At 43.8% G+C, this 21,256-nt stretch overlaps 1 protein-coding gene across 1 annotated transcript in view; it reads right to left on the bottom strand.

Annotated features, from left to right (window-relative positions):
* Window positions 1-21,256, bottom strand: part of LOC124343406 (protein turtle-like) — a 47,679-nt gene that overhangs the window by 8,556 nt on the left and 17,867 nt on the right. The window contains exons 3-5 of the mRNA XM_046796716.1: window positions 16,383-16,645; window positions 4,719-4,823; window positions 1,065-1,179 (exon numbers count right to left, since the gene is read on the bottom strand). Of these exons, the coding sequence (XP_046652672.1) occupies window positions 1,065-1,179; window positions 4,719-4,823; window positions 16,383-16,645 (483 nt within the window). The remainder of the gene's footprint in view (window positions 1-1,064; window positions 1,180-4,718; window positions 4,824-16,382; window positions 16,646-21,256) is intronic.

Here is a 21,256-nt window from a genome sequence, read left to right as displayed (position 1 = left end):
ACCGCTTCAGTGAGTTTGTTAATTAATTCCCCGGACAAGTAGTACGGTAGTAGTCTGGCTGGAATATAGGGACCATAGAAGTTGCGATAGATGTAAGAATAAAAGCCGAGTTTCTCGCGTATTCTTTATTTTCTTTTCTCCATTCAGACGACTGAAGTACATACGAGAGACGAGTCGAACGTGGTCACATTCAAAACTTTTCGCTTTTCTTCTTCTTTTCCTTTTTTCCCAACACCCATGGCTCTGTATTGGGGCTATATCCCTTCTATATATAATGGCAGTATATAGATACAAATACGTATGCGTGTGGGCGAGCGGTAGGCTACTCCCATGTTGCTGGAATCAATTAGTCAAACAGCGAAGAGAAAGAGAGAAAGAGAGAAAGGAGCTTCCAATCTCTCCGTTTCATCAGAGACGTTAATTAGCTCGCCAGGCAATCTAGACCGTCTTTTTTCATGTTCTTCCGAACGGTAGGGTCTAGTGTATAGGTCAGTATTATAGTATAGTGATGTGTCGGAGGGGTGTTTTACCGCCCGGAAAACTTTGCGCCATCCATTTTGTCTTCGATATATATCTTGTTGCATTGTTTCCCGCCCGTCGTCCGTCTCTTTTTTTCCGGGTCCTTCATTTTCGTTCCCCTACTGCCAATAATCTCACCCGCACCACAGAACAAATGCACAAGACAACAAAACATTGGAGAGAGTGACGGCCCAGATAGAAACAAAAGAATAAAGAATGTAAGGGAGGCGTCAAATTTCAGCTTAAGCTTTGCTTATGCGACGTTGCCTGTTATACGAAAGTCTGTGTATTGCTGCTTTCTCTGTCGTTCTGATGGAATGGGTTCGTTGTAATTTCTCGTTAGACAATGTCATTCTTCCATCGCTATTTCTTTCTTTTTTCACATCTAGACAGGTGGTAAACAACACTTGCATTTCGTCAAGTGTCAACTTAAAAATTAGTTGAAACTCCGCAATTAACGATTTCGTGTGACAGGGCAACGCCGCATAAGCAAAGCTTAAGCTGAATTTTGACGCTCTCAAGGAAAATGAGAAAAATCAACTCACCGACGACGACCAACTCGACGAAGAGGCTGCTGGGCGGATGGGTCGACAGTTGACATTCGTACAATCCCGAGTCGCGCTCCTGGACGAAGCGGATCTGCAGGGCCCAATCTTGAGTCTGTGGGGCAAGACGGAGATGCCGCACAAGACCAGCAGCAATCCGCCACGAACGAGGATGTCAACAAAAGAGAAAATAAGAGAAAAAAACAGAAAATCCATCATGAAATAAAAAAGCGGATTAGGAAAGTACAGTAGTAGCTAGGCCTATAAAAGTCCCCGGCCGCTATATAGCGCGCGAGCGGAGGGGGTTTATTCACAAAGTAACCCAAGTGAGCATTCAAAGAACCGCGCGCTTTTCGTCCAACGCAAATACAACCAGCCTAGGGGCCTAGTATATAAATATAGGCCCATAGACTAAGAGAGAGAGAGACTCGCATGGTTGTTTCTTTTCTGTCTGATGAGTGATGACAGACAGAGTCTGGTGGATGAGGGATTCTCTGAAGGGGATTAGGTGGAAGACAAGGGGGGAAGGCGCAAAATCGAGCGGAAACCGCCATTCGACATGCACAAGGGGGGAAGAACTTATAAAACACAAGAGACGATGAAAGAAATAAGAAGATCGTTGTTGCGACGATGGCATCAGGCTGTGTGTGTGCTGTACTTTTGACAAAACGGCGTGTGCGTGTTTTCTTATTGTGAGAGTTTCGATGGGCTTGTCAACGCCAGTCAAAAACGGGAGGGGTGGGGGAAAAATATGTCGACAGTTTCAGACTGGTGCAAAGTGTTTGGTAAGAAATTTTGGACTTTTCTCGGTGATTGATGGACTGCTCGATTGAGCTAAGTAAACGTCAAAGCGCAGTCGAGGTTTTCTGTCACGAATTTGGCTCATATTTCAAACACAGACCGTTTGAAACAACCAAAATAAATGAAAATTGAAACAGGAACGACGGAAGAAGTGCTGAAAGAATGTCATCCAGTTGAAGCACATCTCCCCGACATCTCCTTTATTTTGCTTCAAAATTTCTACTCGGACAAATCAAATCAAATCATGAAATGGCCAAATCATCCAGCTCTATAAAGACAAAGTCGTTTTGAAAAACCATCGATTGCTGCTGCTGTCCAGCTCGCATGTGCATCTGCCACATATCAAAGCGTCACAGTTTCTCAGGTCCTCGACGTCCCCTAGCTGCCGTCCTCTGTCGCCTGCCAGGGCTGCCACTATACAGTATATCATTCATTCGTTTCACATTCGACACGTCCTAAGAGTCGCTCACAAAGTGTGTGCTCCACCGCTGCTGTACAAACATGTCTCGGCAGCATAAATCGCTATATTTCTATATATATAGGCTACAGCTACACACATATAGATGTATATACTAGAGTAGATTTAGTCGACGCCAGAGTATCCTTATATAGTTGCCGACATAGTGTAGTCGTGTAGTGTTGCTGACTAGACGTGTTGACTTTCGCATTTGCCGGGGGAGGAATAAGAATGGGGGAATTCCATAGAAAATCATCCGCTAAGAAGGAATGCATTGTCGGAATAAAAGAGAAACGTCAAGAAGAAAAAGAAGAAGAAGAAGAAAGAAGAAAAACGGATGGAAGCGAGAGAAAAAAAGAAATATATATTTATATAAGAGGAAGCAGGGAGAAATGTTGTGTCCTATACACTCGCCCACCGTTCGCCTCAAATTCCCTTTGATCTGAGCCGGGGAAAAAAAGCGACTGCTGGGCACTGGATCCACTGTGTATATACCGACGAAGTAGCGGCATGAATATTTCAAAGGCGAGTTCTATGTTACGAACAGAATTTATAAATAAAATATATATCTATCGATACCGGGGTGTATTTGAGAAGACGGCAGCAGCAGTAGTGTTTGACCTATTGGCGTTTTGACAATTCGAACCAATCAATCAAACATTCAAACCGAAAGTCAGCTTTTTCAGTCCCTGTCTTTTGAATTGAAAGCTCTTTTTCTAGACGGAAAAAAATCATGCAATTCGACACCGGAACTGGATGGATAGAGACGGATTTGATTTGGAAATCTATATATATATGTATATTGTATGTAGACCTTGGAATAGTTTGGGAGAAGGATGAAGATGTATAATATCTAAACGAATAAGGGGCTCTCATAAATTGCTGCACGTCTCGTACGACTTCCCTCACTAGCACACTACACGCGCGATATGTCAAATATCATTTTTTTTTAATTCACAGCGTCAAGGATCAGTCGAAAAATCGCATATATTTCATTCGTGATGTATAATATTCCCAGATATATATCTTTGATTGGCTGTCAAATATAGGCCCTTGACATTGAGCTATTTCTTTACGCAGAATAAGGTCATAGGCTGCACAGCCCGGCAGTAGAGAGGCTCTCTATATACTTCAATCTCTCACTGCTGCTGCGGCTGTGTCCTTTCAATCTCTGGGGTCACATGGGTGGCATTGGCAGAGAGGAGAGGCATTTTCATCGGTTCGTTAGACTTCAAACGCAAATTGTCAATCACATATTCGTATAGACGGAGGCATTCGGGTCTCTGTTGGATGGCTGTTCTCTTTCCGATTTTTTGAACGTACGACTCTTTATGCACGCAGGATAAGAGGACATGGGGTTCGCTCTCGTATACCGACTCACCCGGCACTTCTCATTTTTATTCTCGGTCTCATTTCTAACCCATCAAGTGTGCACAAGCGAAATTGCGGGAATTCAAAATCTCCTTGTCGATCTCGGCGCTCGTACATATCCGAATAATAATTATTCAGAAAGAATAAGCAGTGAAAAAAATTAGAAAATAATAATTTAGCCAAAAATTTAATGGACCAACGGCTGGAGCGCAGATGATTTAGTCGTTAGCGCGGAATAGAGTGTGACGTCATTGCTGAATGATTGGATATTGATTCGAAACAACTGACGGAGTAAAAAAACAAAACAACTAACTGTAACTAAGAGTAACAGTTGACATTGTCGTTTTCTAACACATTCGCTTGTTGCCATTGGCATTTGGTCGGAATTTGTTAACAGAAAACGGATTCCTATTTCTACGTTCGTCGAAACGAGAGTCTTCAATTCGGCGCTCTAGCTGAGATTTTTACGACTTTTGCAAGTTCATTTCACCGAACGGGAAGGAAATGGAGTGAAAGGAGCTGCGAGAATCGACTGTAAGAGTTTTTTTTTCTGGGAGGCGAGGGGAGTTGGAGGCCGTTTAGGACAACCGTATGTAAATCTTATAGATTGGCAGAGAGAGCTAGGAAACTTTTAGTGGAATGCATTTCGTTCTATATTATACGAAGCGGCGGACATCTTGTCGGCTATATTGGCAACTATCGACTGAATATACAGGGCAGAGAGACGAGACAAAAATGGAATCAAAAGGGAAAAAAAAAGACGAAATAGATTTTCCAGGTTGAAAAAGAAGCGAGAGTAGATGGAAGATAGAAAAATATAAAGATGGGACCAAGTTATTGATTCAAAACGTCGAGGAGGACGAGAGACTCGGAAGTGGGTAACCGGGTGCAGAAAGGCGCTAGGGAAGAGGGCCAGGTGCGGAAGAACAGGGTGGTGGTGGTGGTGGTGGAGGGGAGATATACTTATTGCTACATCACTCTTATAATAGTACTATATCTAGTTTGAAATGGTTTCAACTCGTCACCTGGGTGGATCGCATTGGCCCCTGGACGTGGAATCGCTCGTCGCTCGAATACACGGCGTGTCCCACCGTCAGCAGATGGAAGTCTTTCCTCCGGAACCACGTCACCTATGGAATACATAAAGAAACACCGACAAATTAATAAAAAATAATAGAACAATATAGGGGATAATCATATGAAAAGGCCATTAGTATTCTGTTGATCCGTGTCCACTTCACAGTGTGAGTCACTTTTCATTCAAACTGTTTCTTACGTCACCAGCTGTGTTATATGCGCTGGAGGCTCGGCATGGATTACACACGCATCTATTAGCATACGTGTTGACGCAACTCGGTAACACCACGGTAACCGCCTATTCGCTGGCAGCTATATAGAAACCCGCCAGGAGACAACAATGAGTCACGGCGCTCTTTTAAAAGCATAACGCCGGTATATACGGTACCGGGTACCCCCCACTCGTCTGGCCGTCATCGCAGTTGGTATTGTTGGTAAAGGGTAACGTTGACAACAAAAACGGACTATAGTAGAACAACCCGGAAATCTCTCTCGACTATTTTCATCTATAAGCTCCTCTGTCAGGTGTTGCTGGCCAGGTGTAAAATAGATAGATAATCCATCGCTTAATTATTAGACATATTTCAAGTAAGTTTGTTATTTCTTGTTTTGCTAGATAACTCCGAAATAAGACTGTTTTGAATTGCAAATCAGAGTGTCACTTAATCCTCTCTGTATATTTATTATCTTCTCTAGTGCTGCTGCTGCTGCTGCTGCCGCCGGACCGCCGGACCGATGTCTATATATATGTATATGCTTCTTGTTCAACTACATTATACATGAGTGAGTGTGAAGACTACACGTGCCGTTCTGTGTAAGCACTGCTACACCAATCTCCGACATATATTATATACTATACACCATCATCATCGTGCCCAACACGGCTCAGCAGCACCAAAATCTTTTCTGTTGAAAAAACATCGGCTCCTCCTCCTCGTCTCGTGTGTGGGCGAACTGCTGCTACTGCCTATATGTATATATGTATACCAGGTGTCTTTAATGATTTTTTTTCTTCCCTCAGTAAACTTGGAATATTATATACTATCTGCTGTTACATACAAAAGACGTAGGAGTCTTTTACATATGTTGAGCCTTTGTAAAAAAAGTAATCATTATGTAATCACTTTTTCACCGTATTTTTAATGAGAGTCACTTTTCCGTCTAGTTAAATAATACGTCATACATCAGCATCAACTTGTTACACGTCTTCAACTTCGTTTTTTAAATTTTTTATCCCGTTCGACACTGTATGTGATGTCAGTTTAGCTTTTTCTTCTTTAAAATTAATGGGAAGTGAAGCGGGTTTGAAATGGCAGCATGAACGAACGCAGGAATTCCTACGGCCTGTATACCTGCTGGGTGCCTTATGGGAAATTTCAATTTATTTCTCTGAGGTTACGTATGAACAACGGGTGGTGAGTATACGGCAGACGCTGGCCTGTACAGACAGGGGTAATAACTGCCTAACTCTATTGGTATATACATACACACAGAGAGGCTCTTTTGTGGGTTGCTTCGCTTCGGTGGGTTGCATTGTCTACATCTATCTCTCTTTCTTCGCTCTTTCTTCGCTCTCTCTACGCCGTTCTTTTTTTCTATCTGTGGAGAGCGTGAAATATACAGGCTCTCATGATGATGCCAGGACACAGAACGCTCTCCCGGGAGGAGGTTTCAGCTCGGGCGCTGCTCTGGTCCGATGGGCGTCGAGGAGCGGTCACCGAATTCGATTTACTCCGCTGCCACAGATCGATCAGAGTGCTATCCTGCTGCTGCTGCTGCTGCTGCTGCTGTGCACACACGCTATCGTATCACCGCGTCTCTTCTCTTTTCTTCTTTCCATATAGAGTCGATGGCCTTTTGCTTTTTCATCGCATACCAGAAAATAAAACAAATGAATACCAGCCGACACGCGCGCGCACAGCACACAGCACACAGCACAGCACAGCACAGCACAGCACATACACACAAAATCAAATCAATAAAAAAGAAAAACGGGGCTATAAGTATTCCTCGCCAGGCGCGATCTGCTGGCAGGAATCCGTCACGCTATCGATCGCCAGCGCTATATAGAGCTGCTGCTAGCTGCTATAGCTTCTAGCTGCCGATGTGCTATAAAGTGATGGTCGTAATTCAATGGATGCTGGCTAAGATATCCGCGCCTCCCCCCCCGATGCATCCTCTCCTTCTCCGACGGGCGCATATTGGAATATTTTTCAGGGATTTCCAAAGTAGTATATACAGAATATTGGCGGTTGAACTATGTGTGTGTTGAGCGCATTCAGTCTAGATGTATAGACGAGACTTAAATAACCAGCCTCTTTGGCTATATGGTACATGATTATAATAATCTTTTTTTTAAGGAACCATTTTGTTAAACAAGATCAGGGGCCCCCCACGTATCTAGGAGCGAACCCCCTGACGTACTTAATCTATAATATCAGACAATTTCCTCCCTCCCCCAATTCCGAAACTGACTATCTTGAAATATATAACAAGAAGAAGCATCCAGCGAATTAGTTTTTCACTTTAAAATTTCTGACTGGCAATATATAAAAGACGAAGGAGGAGAAGGGAGGGGGGTTACACACAGAGTCACGATAATATTGCTTGGCTCTAAAGGAATGCGTACACACACCAAAATCCATATCTCCAAGAATTTTTTCTTCCCCGGCTAGAAAAAACTGTGAGCACCCCGGCCAAAAGAAAAACAAATAAAAATAAAAGAAACAAACAAACAAAAGCCGAGCGCTCGAATGGAATGTCTTATATGAACATAGTTTGATATCAAGAGTCTCGAGTCTTTTTCTTTCTCTCGTCATCGTCAATTATGCAATGAATTTCTCGGTCGCTGGTAGTTTCGCATTCAAGCAAACCAGTTTTTTAAAAAGAAGTAAACACACACAAAATATACCAATCGATTGCCTTTTTTTTCATGTCCGGAATTTCATCTCATTAATTGAATTAGGTAAAAGACACGACTTTGAAAATTTAGAGGGTTCCTAAATGGAAGATATCCGCGGTTGTAACGGAGCTCAGCGATAATGTAAAGCTACAAAGCAATTGTTTCAGGGGATATAACTCGTCGTCTGTAGGATAGTAGATGGAAAGAGTGCAATACACTTTCGCTGTATTTCTCTCGTCCAGACGTTAGATAGATGAAATGGATCTCCGGCGAGCTGCCTTATATATATAGGGCCGCGGAGGCAAAACCAGATAGAGCAAGTGGCTTTTAGAAATGAAAAAGAATTTAAAAAAAGAAAAAAAAAGGAAGACTTGTATGGTGGTGGTGGCTCGTTTTGGCAGATTGATTGACTTCTCGGTGGTCAGCGTGTACACTGTATAGATCCAGAGGCGTCCGAATTGGGACGATGCGCCACCGGGCGCCTGCAGCAGTCAGCCAGCCAGCCAGCAGGAGGAGGAAGACTTGAAAGACTAGATCGATAGTCACTTGGCGTCTGGTTTGTGTGAACAATAGGAAGAGGAATTGGCCAGCGCAATTTCATTAGACAAGTATCTATCGTCTATGTAGTATACGGTAGTCTTCTGTTTTGCTAGAAAAGAAGAAGAATAAAAGGGCCACACAGCAGCAGCAGCAGCAGCGCATCAGCCAAGTGCGCCTGCTGCAATATAGCCAGGAGCGAGCGCGCCAGTTCAAACTTTCAATCCGCCGGAGCTTTGAGCTTTATACACGTCTATCTAAGAGCGGAGCCGGCGGACGTCGGCGGAAGAACAAAAAAGAAGAAAAGAAAAAGCGGATGGAAGTGAAACCGTCGTTTGTTGGGCGCACACAAATAACTTTTTCAATGCCAAACGAAAACTAGCTATAGTACCTACCGCGTAGATATATCGTCGTCCTAGGCCTATACACAGCACACGCTAAAACCCCTTTCGGTTTTAGTAGCCTAGAAGAGAGAGCTATTTCGCTTTGGTGATTTATCAGCGTGAGCTGTAGACCGCCCAAGACACAGTGTATACGTGACTTGAAAGAGTCACGTCTCTCTCTCTTTCTCACAGTCACAATAGGAGACCACGTGATGTATAAAATATCGTGTAATAAAGACACAACTGTCCCGCGTACGTAAGACTTAGTATATATATACGTGGGAGGGGAGGGGGGGATTATCGCGTGCCCCCCTTTTTTTTAGACACGGAGAGAATAACGAATAGCCACCACCAGCAGCAGCAGCAGCAGCAACTCCGTCAAGTTGGAAATAAACAGCGGGACGACGAGCGTCTCATCGCCCATTTAGAAAAAGACCTGCCCCACCCATCCGCGCGTTTTGGTGTCTTGTGCGACGCAATTCTAATCGACCATGACAATAGCAAATAACACGAGCACAGCAGACATCAGTAAAGGAGAAAAGTTTCGGGAGAGAGAGAGTGACGTCATGAACTGGTTTTTATTTTCCAAGTGAGTTGCCGATTCATCGCTAGATCAGCAAACGATCAGGTTTGGCAGAGATTATACAGATATGAAAAACGCCAGTGAACCCCAGCGGATTATTTGACAACGCTCGGCTTTTTAGAAAATCCAAAGTCAGCAAATGTCGGAAGCAATTTCGTTTCACTCTCTGCTGGCAGCAGCAGCCAGTGCTGTGTATAGGCCACCACCGTCATCAGCAAAAGAGTCGGATCTCTACGACGATCAAACGGAAAATTTGACAGCTCTTTTTGGTTTGCGGCAGTGTGATGAAGTGTTGAACCGCAAATTAGATATCCCCCCGCCGCAAAATCTCTGGAAATAATTTTCAAAGCCAAAACCCCAGCAGCACCGAAATCTAAGCTCCAACTTATTTGAGCTCTATCTCTATGGCTGCTGACGTTCATCTTTGATGTTTTTGTCGTTTTATTAGACCTCAAACATCAAGCCAAGTTAAGAGAGAGAGACGATGACGCCATTCTATAACTAGGTCATTATCAATGAAAAGTTGTCTCACCGCGCCAATGGCCAACAACCTGCCGAATACTAAACTAAAGACGCAGTAATAGAGCTTGCTGGCCGCGGACGGGGGGGGGGGTCTATTTTTGACTGCCGCTTTGGTGAGTTCATCGTTATATACCCGTCTCTGTCGCTCATATACACAGCACAGCAGAGAGAAAAAAGAGGAGACGACTTAATGTTCACGACAGCACAATCCCGCGGCTTCTTTTTTCTTTTTATTAGAGATGTTTTGGTGGCGTATAAATGTACACACAGCTTGGTAATGTACGTGTACGTGAGGGCATATATTCTATGTGTGTACTATACTCTATATATTCGGGTCACTTATACGACGCCGACGAGTATACGGCCGGTTTTGACGTCTATATAGCGGCCATTCGAGACGTGCGTAAGTGGCCCACGCTTTTCGCCTTTTCGTTGTGCAACACGGCCATCCATCAAAAGCAGCGGCCATGGGCCCTATAGAGAGAGAGAGATCTATAGGACTATATATAAGAACCGCGCGCTCTCCTATGATGGGCTCTGTATATACAATTCTCTGGTAAAAATTCCTCTAGTGCAGAGAGAATATTGACTCACCCACCCACCCTTTTTCCCGGCATACAAGAGCTGCTGACGACAATCGAAAAAATATATATACGTATAGGATAGAAATACGAAGATTTAATATCGAAGATATTGAGTTTCGGAGATTCAAATCATCCATCACCTCCAGCCAGAAATGGCATATCTAATACTATAGTTTGATTTTGGCGGGGGTGTAATATTCAAAAAACATTGGTGCACATTGATTTCAAGATTCGGTCATGTGTCGACGACTGAATAAGTCGATGGCAGTCATGTTCTTTTTCGTCGAATAGCCTCATAATCTTATAACTACAAAACAAGCTCTTTTTTCTACTGCTATACAACTCGTATCCCAAGAGGCAAGAACACCGCGTTTTTTTGCCTCGGGTTATCAATACGAAAATCGATAGTTTCGCAATCTGGCTAATGGTTATTCATCATGACGTCATTGCCAATTGATGTGTACAAAGTGGAACGCGGCGTTTTCTTCAAGATTGAAACTGTTGGTAAATCTTTGAGACGGCCGAATTAATAATTTCATAGTACTAGATTGAACTATACTAGTCCACATTTAGTTGAGATCCCCACCAGAAAAACGACGTCCGTTTGAATAGAAAAAAAGGGCGGGTATTATACAATATACATGTCTATACTTTCCATTTTGTTTATTTATAAATACCGTACCGTATAGTATAACTGTATAAGTACGATGAGAGAGAGAATGCGGTTGTATTTCGAGTGCATGACTATGCGGTACCCCGAAAAAGGGATACGGTGTATCCCAATAAAGGTTCAAGAGGCGACTGTAACCGTGGAACTTTGTTGATATGGGCACTTGGGCGGGCGGGCAAAGAGAGAGAGACTCTATGGGATGGACGGCAAACATCAGTTTGGGGCGCGATGACCAAACGAGAGCAGCGTACGCACCAGCAGCAGCAACGGTGCGGTATAAACTGTTGATACCCGAGATGCCTCATTTTTATACACTTTGAAAGCGATATGTCTCTACTCTATCTAGTCGACTGGCCGCTCGCTCTGTGGGGTCTACGCATATAGGCACAGCGTACATATACATAGGAGTGCCTTTCGATGTCCGACCGCCAGCCATATCACGCCGAGAGAACGGGGAAAAAAAAGCGCTAAAGTAAATATAAAACTCAGTTAGAGAGAGAGAGAGAGAATCGATTGGGCGGAAGAGGAACGCGCGAGACCAATCGCAACTCCACTGTAACCCCCCCACCCGTCGCGCTTTATATTGTGTAACATCGCCCAGCATGCGACCTAATAGACGCGGTTTTGTGGGCCTGCGGGCGTCCATATATCTCTGTATGAGCATTCGGCAGCAGGTCATCCCCATTGTGTGTGTGTGTGTGTCACACAGACATAGTGGCATTTTCTCAAAGTCTCATCCAAAATAAAAAAGACTGCTGCGCAATCTAACGGCTCCTGATTACTTACTAGAGTTAAACTCTATGTCTGGTATAACTTTGGAGATTCGAGTGAGTCTAAGATCTTATACATGTATATAAATACACGTTGGCACACTCCAGTTGACTGTATAGCTAGCCTGCACACACTTTCTTGGCTGGTTGATGTGCGCAAAAGAGCAGAAGATTGGATCGCAATGGATGCGTTCCTTCGAGCTGCCGCTCCAGCTGAAACTGAAACTAGCGTAGCGCATCAGATAGGCAAACGCGGAATAAAGCGGGACGAGGGAGAAAAAAGGAGGAAGGGGAATAGCTCTCTATTACTTGATGCACGTAGACTCAAAGTAAAGAAGCTCGGCTCTTCTCTCTAGCTAGACTTTCGGTCTAGAAATGAGTGCCCTAAGGAGAAAAAAGGAAGAGTGAAGATGGGCGGCGCTATATATCGGCCACCGAGCGCTGGACTGAATTCATTTGAAGCAGCAGCAGCAGCCGAGCAAAAAGGGTAGAAGGTTTTGGGAACGGTCTGACGGCCCAACTAATCTGCTAGCAGCCGCCGGGCCGCCGCCCACATTGAAGAAGCTCGCTGGCTGCTGGCTGCTGCTGCTGCTGCGGACTATAGCTTGCAGTTATAGGCCATCTATTACGGGCTCTGTCTTCTGATTTGGGCTCGTCCATCTCGTTCCATCGTTCCCGGCGTTCTCTCTCACACCCGACCGAGTCCGCGACAATAAGCTTGAGGTATGGGGCTGGCTGACGGGTGGTTAGGGAGGGAGGAAACGGGTGAGAGAGATATATAAAGCGGAAGCAGCGGCATCATAGCGCACATTGATCTCTCTCAAACTGGGTCTTGTGTTTCCTTAGTCTATCTCTCTGCCATGTACATCCTATATCGATCGAATTCTACCCCCCTCGTCGCAATAACGACTGGCTAACTTGTTCCGTTCGACCCGCACCCGAATTTTAGCATAAGTGTTTGCCTAGCTGCGCTCTGTGTGACTAGACGAGAGACGTATACACAGACGCACATATCCGGCTAATTAAGACTATAACCTGCCGAATTTCATCTGGCTGGTCGGCTGCCGAGTTTGGACAGTTAGACGACGACATCATCATCCAGACGAATGGCAGATGTCCGGCATTGCTATGCACAGACACACGCAGCATACCATCGAAACTTGGCCGATATTAGCGCGACTAAGATTTTTATCTAATGGCTCTGAAATAGATCTTATCAACGCACATAAATCCATTGCACAAATGACGTAATACGATAACAAAAACTTTTTGATTAGAATAGAATAATAATATATCTCTTTGTTTCTTTTGCGTTTTCAATTATTTTGCAATCAGCAGTCCAGCACTGATGATTTGTTCCACTCACATTGTTGTTCAATGCATACAGACACTGGTATTTAATAAAAGCCAACAATAATGACTGAGCTGGGAGAGAGGGAGGATCGATTGACATTTGAATTTCTACACAAAGTTTGAGAGTCTTTTTATGGTTTTAGTTTTGATTGAAACAGATATCTCATTCATTGCATAGTCGAGCTGCTTTAAGCTTACAGGTCGGGCAGAATAAGCCGCGGACATGAGCTTTGTCTGATTTGGTACAAGATCAAAATAAAACCTATTGATCCATTTTTTTTCCTTTTTAAAATAATAATAATAATAAAAAATTGGAACGAGCGTGTCAACATGTAATATAAGTCGTTTGCCGATCGAGCTTTGCATGAGAGCTTAACGATAATCAGACACGATATGCATATACACACACAGACATTAAATTACCACTGCGTACATGTATACACCAGCACTTTTGACAATAAATTCTATTTCGTTTGACTTCCTGAATTATCCGAATTGGATCAACGCGAAAGTCGCAAGTCCTTTTTTCCCGACACGCGCGCGGGAGAGCGCGGTCAGCGTTCAATTCTTTAATCGAAACATATGCAATATAATAGACGCGGAATATACGCAGAAGTCTAGCAGACTATGGGAGGAACCCACTTGGGCGTCGTGACGTTGAAAAATAAAAAAATGATAACGACGCGCTACGCTGCTGTTCTCGCAAACTATCTTGAATAAATCCATACAAATTCAAGAATTAGAATATCTAGAAACAGAGAGCAACGTTACTAAAAGAAAAAAAGGACAAAAATGAAACAAAGTCCGACGAAACAAGGTCTGTAACATGAGCGCAACACTCGGTTCTCTTCTATCTCTCTATCCACTCACGCTGTTTCTCTTTTTTGGCACTCGGTGCATCTCGAAAAGGGATCGCCCTTTTTCCAGTCGTCGTCCGCTCCTTATTTTTTGTGTGTGTGTCTGGTTGGAAGAAGAGGAGACGGTTCGTCTTCCATTGTTGACTTTATTAATGGCACCACGTCTCTTTGGCTCTGCGAGCTGCTCGGCTCCGTAAGTCGTCGTGCGAATTTGATGGATCGTCAAGTTGACATATCTAGTTTATGGATGCTAAATCGAAATCTAACTTTTTTTCTTTATTTTTCGGATGAAAATTTATACATATGACTTTAGAGAGCGAGTCGTCCCTATAGCAGCTCTGTGGAGGGAGAGACGAATCAAGTTGCGCCATCTCCCCACTTTTTTCGTTTCATTTTATTCTTTCTGTGTGTAAACTTGCAGACTGGAAATTTGAAACGGTTGATATGTCTGGCCAAAAGAGCCGGAGGCTTGTTGAAGAGAGAGCCCCGGTGAATCCATTACGGCGAAAACTTTGATGGAGAGGAGAGCACGCAGCACAGAGTTGATGGCTTATATCATATTGTGTGTGTGTCCGAGACTTTATTGATCTGCCCGTTGAAGAAGAAGAAGAAGAAGAAAAAGAGGAAGAAGGGAAAAAAGATGTTCTGACAAATAGTGCAAGGATCTAATGAGTCTATTTAGAAGCATCGTCTTGCAAGTCACGATTCACGAAGCCTCCAGCTTTTTGCGGCTGTTGCTGGAGATATAGTAGTACATAGAATACTGCCGCTCTCTCTCTTCTCTCGGCTGCTGCTGCTGGTAGACGGTCGATTCTCTCTTGATGACTGGCATTCACTGCCAAAGCCTTTCCTGTTCTCGTTGAGGCATTTTTTCTTCTTTTTCCCCATTCGGGACGCCCGAAGCCTCTTGCTCTCCGTTGCGACTCTATGTCGAGAGAGAGAAACGAAGATCGGAGGACGACGACGCTATATTCCGGCAACTCTCGATCATCTCCCAGTTTTGATTTCGACGAATTTTCTTCAGGACCCTACATATATCTACAGTAAATTTAACCTTTATTCTTTTATATTAAACTGCAATGTGTGTAGTGTATAACACACCCACAGGGAAGCGAATGGCCGTGTTGCAATGATGAGGCAGTCAGACAGCAGAGAGAAAAGCGGAAAGTTTAAAAAAAATGTGTCGCTCCCGCCCGCCCTATATACTGAACATCTAAGCTTTTTGTTTCGTTCCGGAACACCATTTCTCACTCGACTCTTTGATATCGCGCTGCGCCGCGTTTTCTCTCTCTCTCTCCTCCGCTTTGCCCATTTCCTCACTTGTCACCAGAGTTGTAAATAAAAGATGGCAAACGCGTCTCGAGAGCGTCTTTTTCGTTTGTTGCGCGCAAGACTCGTCCCCACCCCAAAGAAAAAAGAAACAAAAATTTCCAAGTCATCCAACCAGTCGGCAGTCGGCAGCAAACGCAAAAATGATATAACTACCGGATGTGTCTAGTAGTATCACAGACACACATATATAATATAGACACACAGTTAGACGCTGCACGCTTCGGCGTTTTGATGACTCTCGCCATCGTTGCATCTTTTCGACATTTTTTTAAATGGGAAAGAAAAGGAAAATGAAGTCATAGAGTCGCGGCGGAAGAGAAAGGCTCACAAAACAGAAGAAGGGGATGACGCACATTGATGATGCCGCCCCCCTCGACAGAGATACAAACACACAGACGACATCACCCAACTGATGGCGAGAGAAAAAGTTTTCTGGCGGTTCGTGCCCGCTGAAACGACAGGCCAATCTGATTTCAGACAGGAAATTCATCAGGTCGGTATGGCACGTAGAAACTGAGAGAGAAAACGGGGGAAAAAAAAAACAACAACAAAAAAAGGACCAGAACACGTCCAGAACAGGAAACTCGCTGGAATAATCACAAGAAGAAAGTCGCGTCGAATGGGAAAATAAAATAAAAACGCCAAGGGAAAAAGAAAAAAATCAGTGGTATATGTAGTGGCATTTGAGCGGAAATTAAGCTTTCAAAGAGGGACGGTTGTGTGTGAGCTACACACGGTTCTTTTAATAACGTATTTCACGTGACGTCTAATTCAAACGAAAGGAAGATGTTTCGCCCATAGCAAACCCTGCAACCCGTTGTGTATATCCGACGAAATAGACAGGAAAAAGCTTACGCGGAATGCCGTTCTACTTTTCTTTGATCTAATGGGTTTATACTAGTTCGTTATACTAGAAGAGAGAGTTGCCATTTCGGTCGAAAGAGCTTCGCAAATACAGCGGAAATCATCGACCTGGAGCCATGCGCGTTTAATCCTCATACTTTTATAATGAAATCATTTCTCAATGTCAAGTCACAGGGTTTGCTCAAGAAATATGAGGAAAAATAAAACTACGTTTGAAGAAAGGTGAGAGGATATCAGTATCGTCGTCTAACTTACCACGCCATCTCCGAGACTGACAACCTCGCAAGGCAGGCTGGCCGGAGTGCCGCGCTGTGCCGTGATTAGAGTGCCGTTGGGTGTGAGGAAGCGTGCCGACAGGGCGCCCGATGCTCCCGCTCCAGCAGATGACGACGAGAAACCGTCGCCGTAGAGTTCGGCTGATGTCACACTACTTTTAGTGTTGCTGGAAGTTAGTGACGAACCTTTGTTCGCTGGCTGCTGTTGCTGCGAAAGCGGTTCCAAGTTGTTGCGACTGGAATCTATTCGAGAGAACAAGTGAAGAAACGAAATCAAAGTTAATAGTCATAAATCAAAGGCAATTAAATTGAAATTACAACAGGAAGTAAAATACAAAAATAGTGATAGTATAGCAAAAAGAATTTTTTTTTGTTTGTTTTTTAACTGAAATCCCGCCATTATTATTGATCATCAAACGAAAGCTTTCATCATGTAAAGCAAGCTGCGGGAATGATGAAAGCAGCTAGCGAATCAAATTGAAAACTGGAAGAGCGTGATAACGAGTTCGTTACAGATTAGCCGAAATATAGACGTAGACGTATACACACATACAAGGAGCTCATTCTTAATGAGAAAACAGGTCGGGAGAGAGAGAGAATGACTACAGGATGGCGATGGCTATACTCGCTATAGCGTTTCTCCACTAAAAGAGCTGACCATCAAACAAGCATCAAATCTTCAAGCAACATGAATGTGACGGTTGCTGCTGCTGCTGTATATCTAATCCTTTCAGCAGACAAGCTCTCTCACTGCTGCTGCTGCTCGGAAGCCAAAGAAAATTCAGCGTTCGTCATCAGATTATTACGGCGACGCGCGTACATATATACAAAAACATGCATGCTGGATGTATTATATAAAAGACTGCGCTGGCTGGCCCCCATTTTTGGGGCTATACGGCGAGCGCAGAGCGCGCATATCGACCAGATTCACAGTCGCTGTTTATTCTTTGTCACATATTAGGCCTGTAACTTTGGCCCGAAAATGCCAACTAGTTTAGGAAATATAACGAACCCGTATATACGTCACGCTACAGTGCGGCGCAGCAGTGATACTCTGTGCTGATTTTCGGCCGGCCACGGTAAATCCCTTCAACAGTTCAACCCTTAAAAATGAGAATGGTGTAGACGATTGAGGTGGTCGTCAATGCCTAGCGTGGACTCGACGGTGGTCCTTTTCTTTATTTTGTGTGTGACATGTAACAAGTTTCATAACGCCGTGGCATTTGCATCCAGTTTTGGTGTATTGCGTGCACTCAACAGCACGGGGGGCTAATATTATAAGCCCAGCCGAAATATGATGGCAGGATATAATAACAAGGAAATAAAAATCCCGGTATAGTCCAGCCAGCAGTATAATTTCTATACGTTTCATTTAGCTGACTTTGACATGTTTCTTATTTTTTCACCACGGCTGCCGCATTTGAGAAAACATCGTGAGAGACGAAGTTTTACCCTTTATAGATCTTGTTGTATAATTTAACAACTGCGGGCCAATGGTCGCAAGATAAATTTCACCGTCAAGCGTTATGTATAAGTCCATGGTGAATTACATTTAGATGTAAGTTTGTATGTTCACAGTTAGCGTTAGTTTGGGGCGAACGTCGTAAAGCCGCACCCGTTTTCAGCCGTACTTATCGTCTTATGTTCAGACGATATTTTCTGCCATGCTGCTGGATGTATAAATGGATCCGCCAAACTATATCAGATGGAGAATGGCAGACGATGGAGATATTAGCGAATTAGAAAATTACGACCGATGCAGAATTTCTGTCTGGCTTCTGTTTTTGGCATGATGATGCGTTATATACTTTTGTGGAGGAAGGGGGTTGGGGGGGGGATTGTCGCATAATGATGATTACTGCTTAGGTCAGTACATGCGCATGACGTAAGTCAATTTCATTTAGCGACTGTCTTTCGATGAGACTTCGACGCGGGACAGCATAGCAGCAAGTCGGACCACCAAATCCACTGATTAGAAATCAGCTTTTCGGAGGGTGGGGGGTAGCACAGGGTAGCACAGGGTAGCACAGGGTACAAGGTACCAATATGCTGGACGTCTCTTTGATCTTCAGCCAGTTGAGTTGATAATAACCGGCAATACCTTGGAGCAGGAGGGGCTTTGGCAGAATTGAACGCATTCAGCAGCGTTCGTATTTCCCGCTTAAAGCCACCACATCACCATCATGTAACAGCTGATGAGTATACAGTACAAGAAAGCCACCCACTCAACCAGCCCGTGTATCAATTGTAATGCATGAGAATTATGCGGCATTAGATAGTTTAAAGCGGAATCGAGCCGGCTGTTATACTATACTCAAATCAATTGTTGCTAGCCAACAAAGAACCCTTGTGTGGCCTATACGCTGTTGAAGGCCAGCATCGACCACCAGCAGCAGCTGGACCTGGACTTTGAAAGCGGAATTGCGTGTACGAGTGCCGTATAACTGCGAATGCTTATTCCGAGAGTCTATACAGCGCAGACGAATAGTAGCCTACTGTAGTAGCAGAAAGCGCCCCCGTGAAATATTAAGTTACGAGTTAACTCTTTCTGTGTAGCCAGTTTTCATCAACGAACCGGAATCGACGCGTTCTCAGCATCAGATTTTAGAAAGCCACGCGTGAGAAAGAGGGACGCGATGCTTTCCAAAGTTTTCAAAAACAAGCTGCAGCATAGACGAGTATACATATATTATATGCGTTGCTATAACCCGGTGTAGTAGCATGTACTTTATATCATTTTCAACGCAGAAACTTAAAGTCTAAAGTCTCAACAGAAAAAAAAGAAAAAATAAGTTGGTCTTCCGTCCCGCCGGCTGTCTATATCTTACTAGTCTAACGCCAGCAGCGGTCGATACACAAAATCTTTGAAAATCTGATTTCAAGAAGAAAATCTATCCCGTCATTGTATAGATATACTATAGAGTGCCGTCCGAGCGATGGGTGTGACATCCGTCCAGTAATTGCGAGCATTGACGATAAAGTTTTCCCGTTTCCCACCTTGTAGATTTCTGAGCTCGGCGTTTTTATATACCAAGTCTATTCATCTTACATGTGCCTACACACTTTTCCATCCACTTTTTTTTTCTGTCAAAAATACAAAAAATAAACTACACAGGAATCTTTACAGAGCCCAAGGACCCCCCTAAAATAAGCTTCCAGGCTACGTAGACCGATATACTCCGCACTTCTACTATGGACAGACGTGAGGCGAAGTTGAGAGGTACAAGTGAGAATGGCCAAATCAAGAGAGATTTAAAAGTCCAAGGTGATGGAAATGCTGAACAACGAGAAGGGGAACAAAAATAAAAATAAAAAAAAGGGGAAAATGTCATCCGGATCGATTAAAGGAATTCGTCATCGTTGGTGACTTTTTCTTCTCAGGGCATATACAACAGCAAACGGAAGTCGGCGGAAACTCTGGCGCGTAGTAGGCGTTAGAAAAAGGAGAAGAATAAAAGGAGCTGAATAAGTCGACAAATTGGTCTGGGACATGGTTGGGAATCTAGTCGATCAATGCACGATGCAGCAGTCTCCTACAACATTGATATCCACGTGGATATGGATGAGGATGCGATTATATGAAGATAGATCATTCATGTGAAGATGAGCACCAAGCAATCATTATTCGGGAATGCTCCACTGTTCCATAATTTATTCCGGATTCATCGTTCCGTCTGTCATCAAGTAGGTGGAGGGGTGGGAGGGGGGGGATAAGGGTGGGTGGGAGTTGACTTTTCTTTTTCTCTATCCGTTATTTGATTGAGGAAGCAGCTATTGTTCAACCAAGGGAATAGAGTCTAGTAGTGCCAGCTTAGTTTTGCTTCAAAAGATCATCTTCAGTTATATAACTCTATCCAAGCTTCGCGCCGTTTTTTTACTGGGTCAAAGGCAGAGATATACACAACAGCAGCATATACACACGTACGCAGAAATGTCGGTCTTTTGCTCGATACTACATACGCAGCTTGTCTGTTATTAAATTTCTTGATATGGTTGCTGTATAGTATAGTATATAGGCTGCCCCCCGTTGCTATTAAAAAAAATAAAACAGAAACCCAGCAGCAGCTCTCCCCGCGCTCGTTTCCCCTTTTCTCATAAACCCATCGTGTGACAGCGACACAGCGCCAAACACGCACTATAGCCCATAATATCCCGGTTTCAATTACATCCAAAATTAAAGAACATGGCGAGGAAGGAGGGAGGGGAATTTTTTTTGATGGATGGTTTCTGACTTCTCGTCTGCTTCGAATTCCCATTGAAATTTAATCAAAAGCAGAAACAACCAAATAGAACGGCAGCACAAGTTTAAATATTGCCGAAGAAACGATCGAAGATATGTAATCGAAAATTCAGCCAAGGTCTAGGTATAGACGTAGCACTTGGGATAATATGGGACATCAGTTCTAATATAGAGTGATAGGAGTATTATATAGATATCGGATTGGTATTTCAGCAGACACGAGATCGAACAGCAAGAAAGTCTAAAGCGGTGAGAGGTCAAAAGGAATTTTTCTCCGTTCGGCTTTCCAGCTCGGACTTTATCGCTATAGACAGCCCCCGGTTGATTGCGTGACAATCGCCGGGACCGGTCAAAACTGTTGGTGGCGTGCTGAAACCCTGAACGCCGGGAATCTATTCGTGCTAATAGAGCGAACTAAACCGATGGGTCGCCGCTGCTGTTTGGCCCTATATAGATATATGACGCGTATAGATCCAAGTGTAGCCGCCAAAGTGCGCCAAAGCCGGACCTACGTATATGTATGATGTCATGTCGAACCGATCGACCTGGCAGAAATCGACTGAGCTCAACTGAATGCTCGATATTATACCGTAAGCTTTTTCGGGTGTGTGCTG

The sequence above is a fragment of the Daphnia pulicaria genome, chromosome 1, assembly GCF_021234035.1.
Source record: "Daphnia pulicaria isolate SC F1-1A chromosome 1, SC_F0-13Bv2, whole genome shotgun sequence".
Lineage (NCBI taxonomy): Eukaryota > Metazoa > Arthropoda > Branchiopoda > Diplostraca > Daphniidae > Daphnia > Daphnia pulicaria.
The sequence above is the reverse complement of the archived record's forward strand: the minus strand, read 5'-3'. Positions and strand labels throughout refer to the sequence as shown.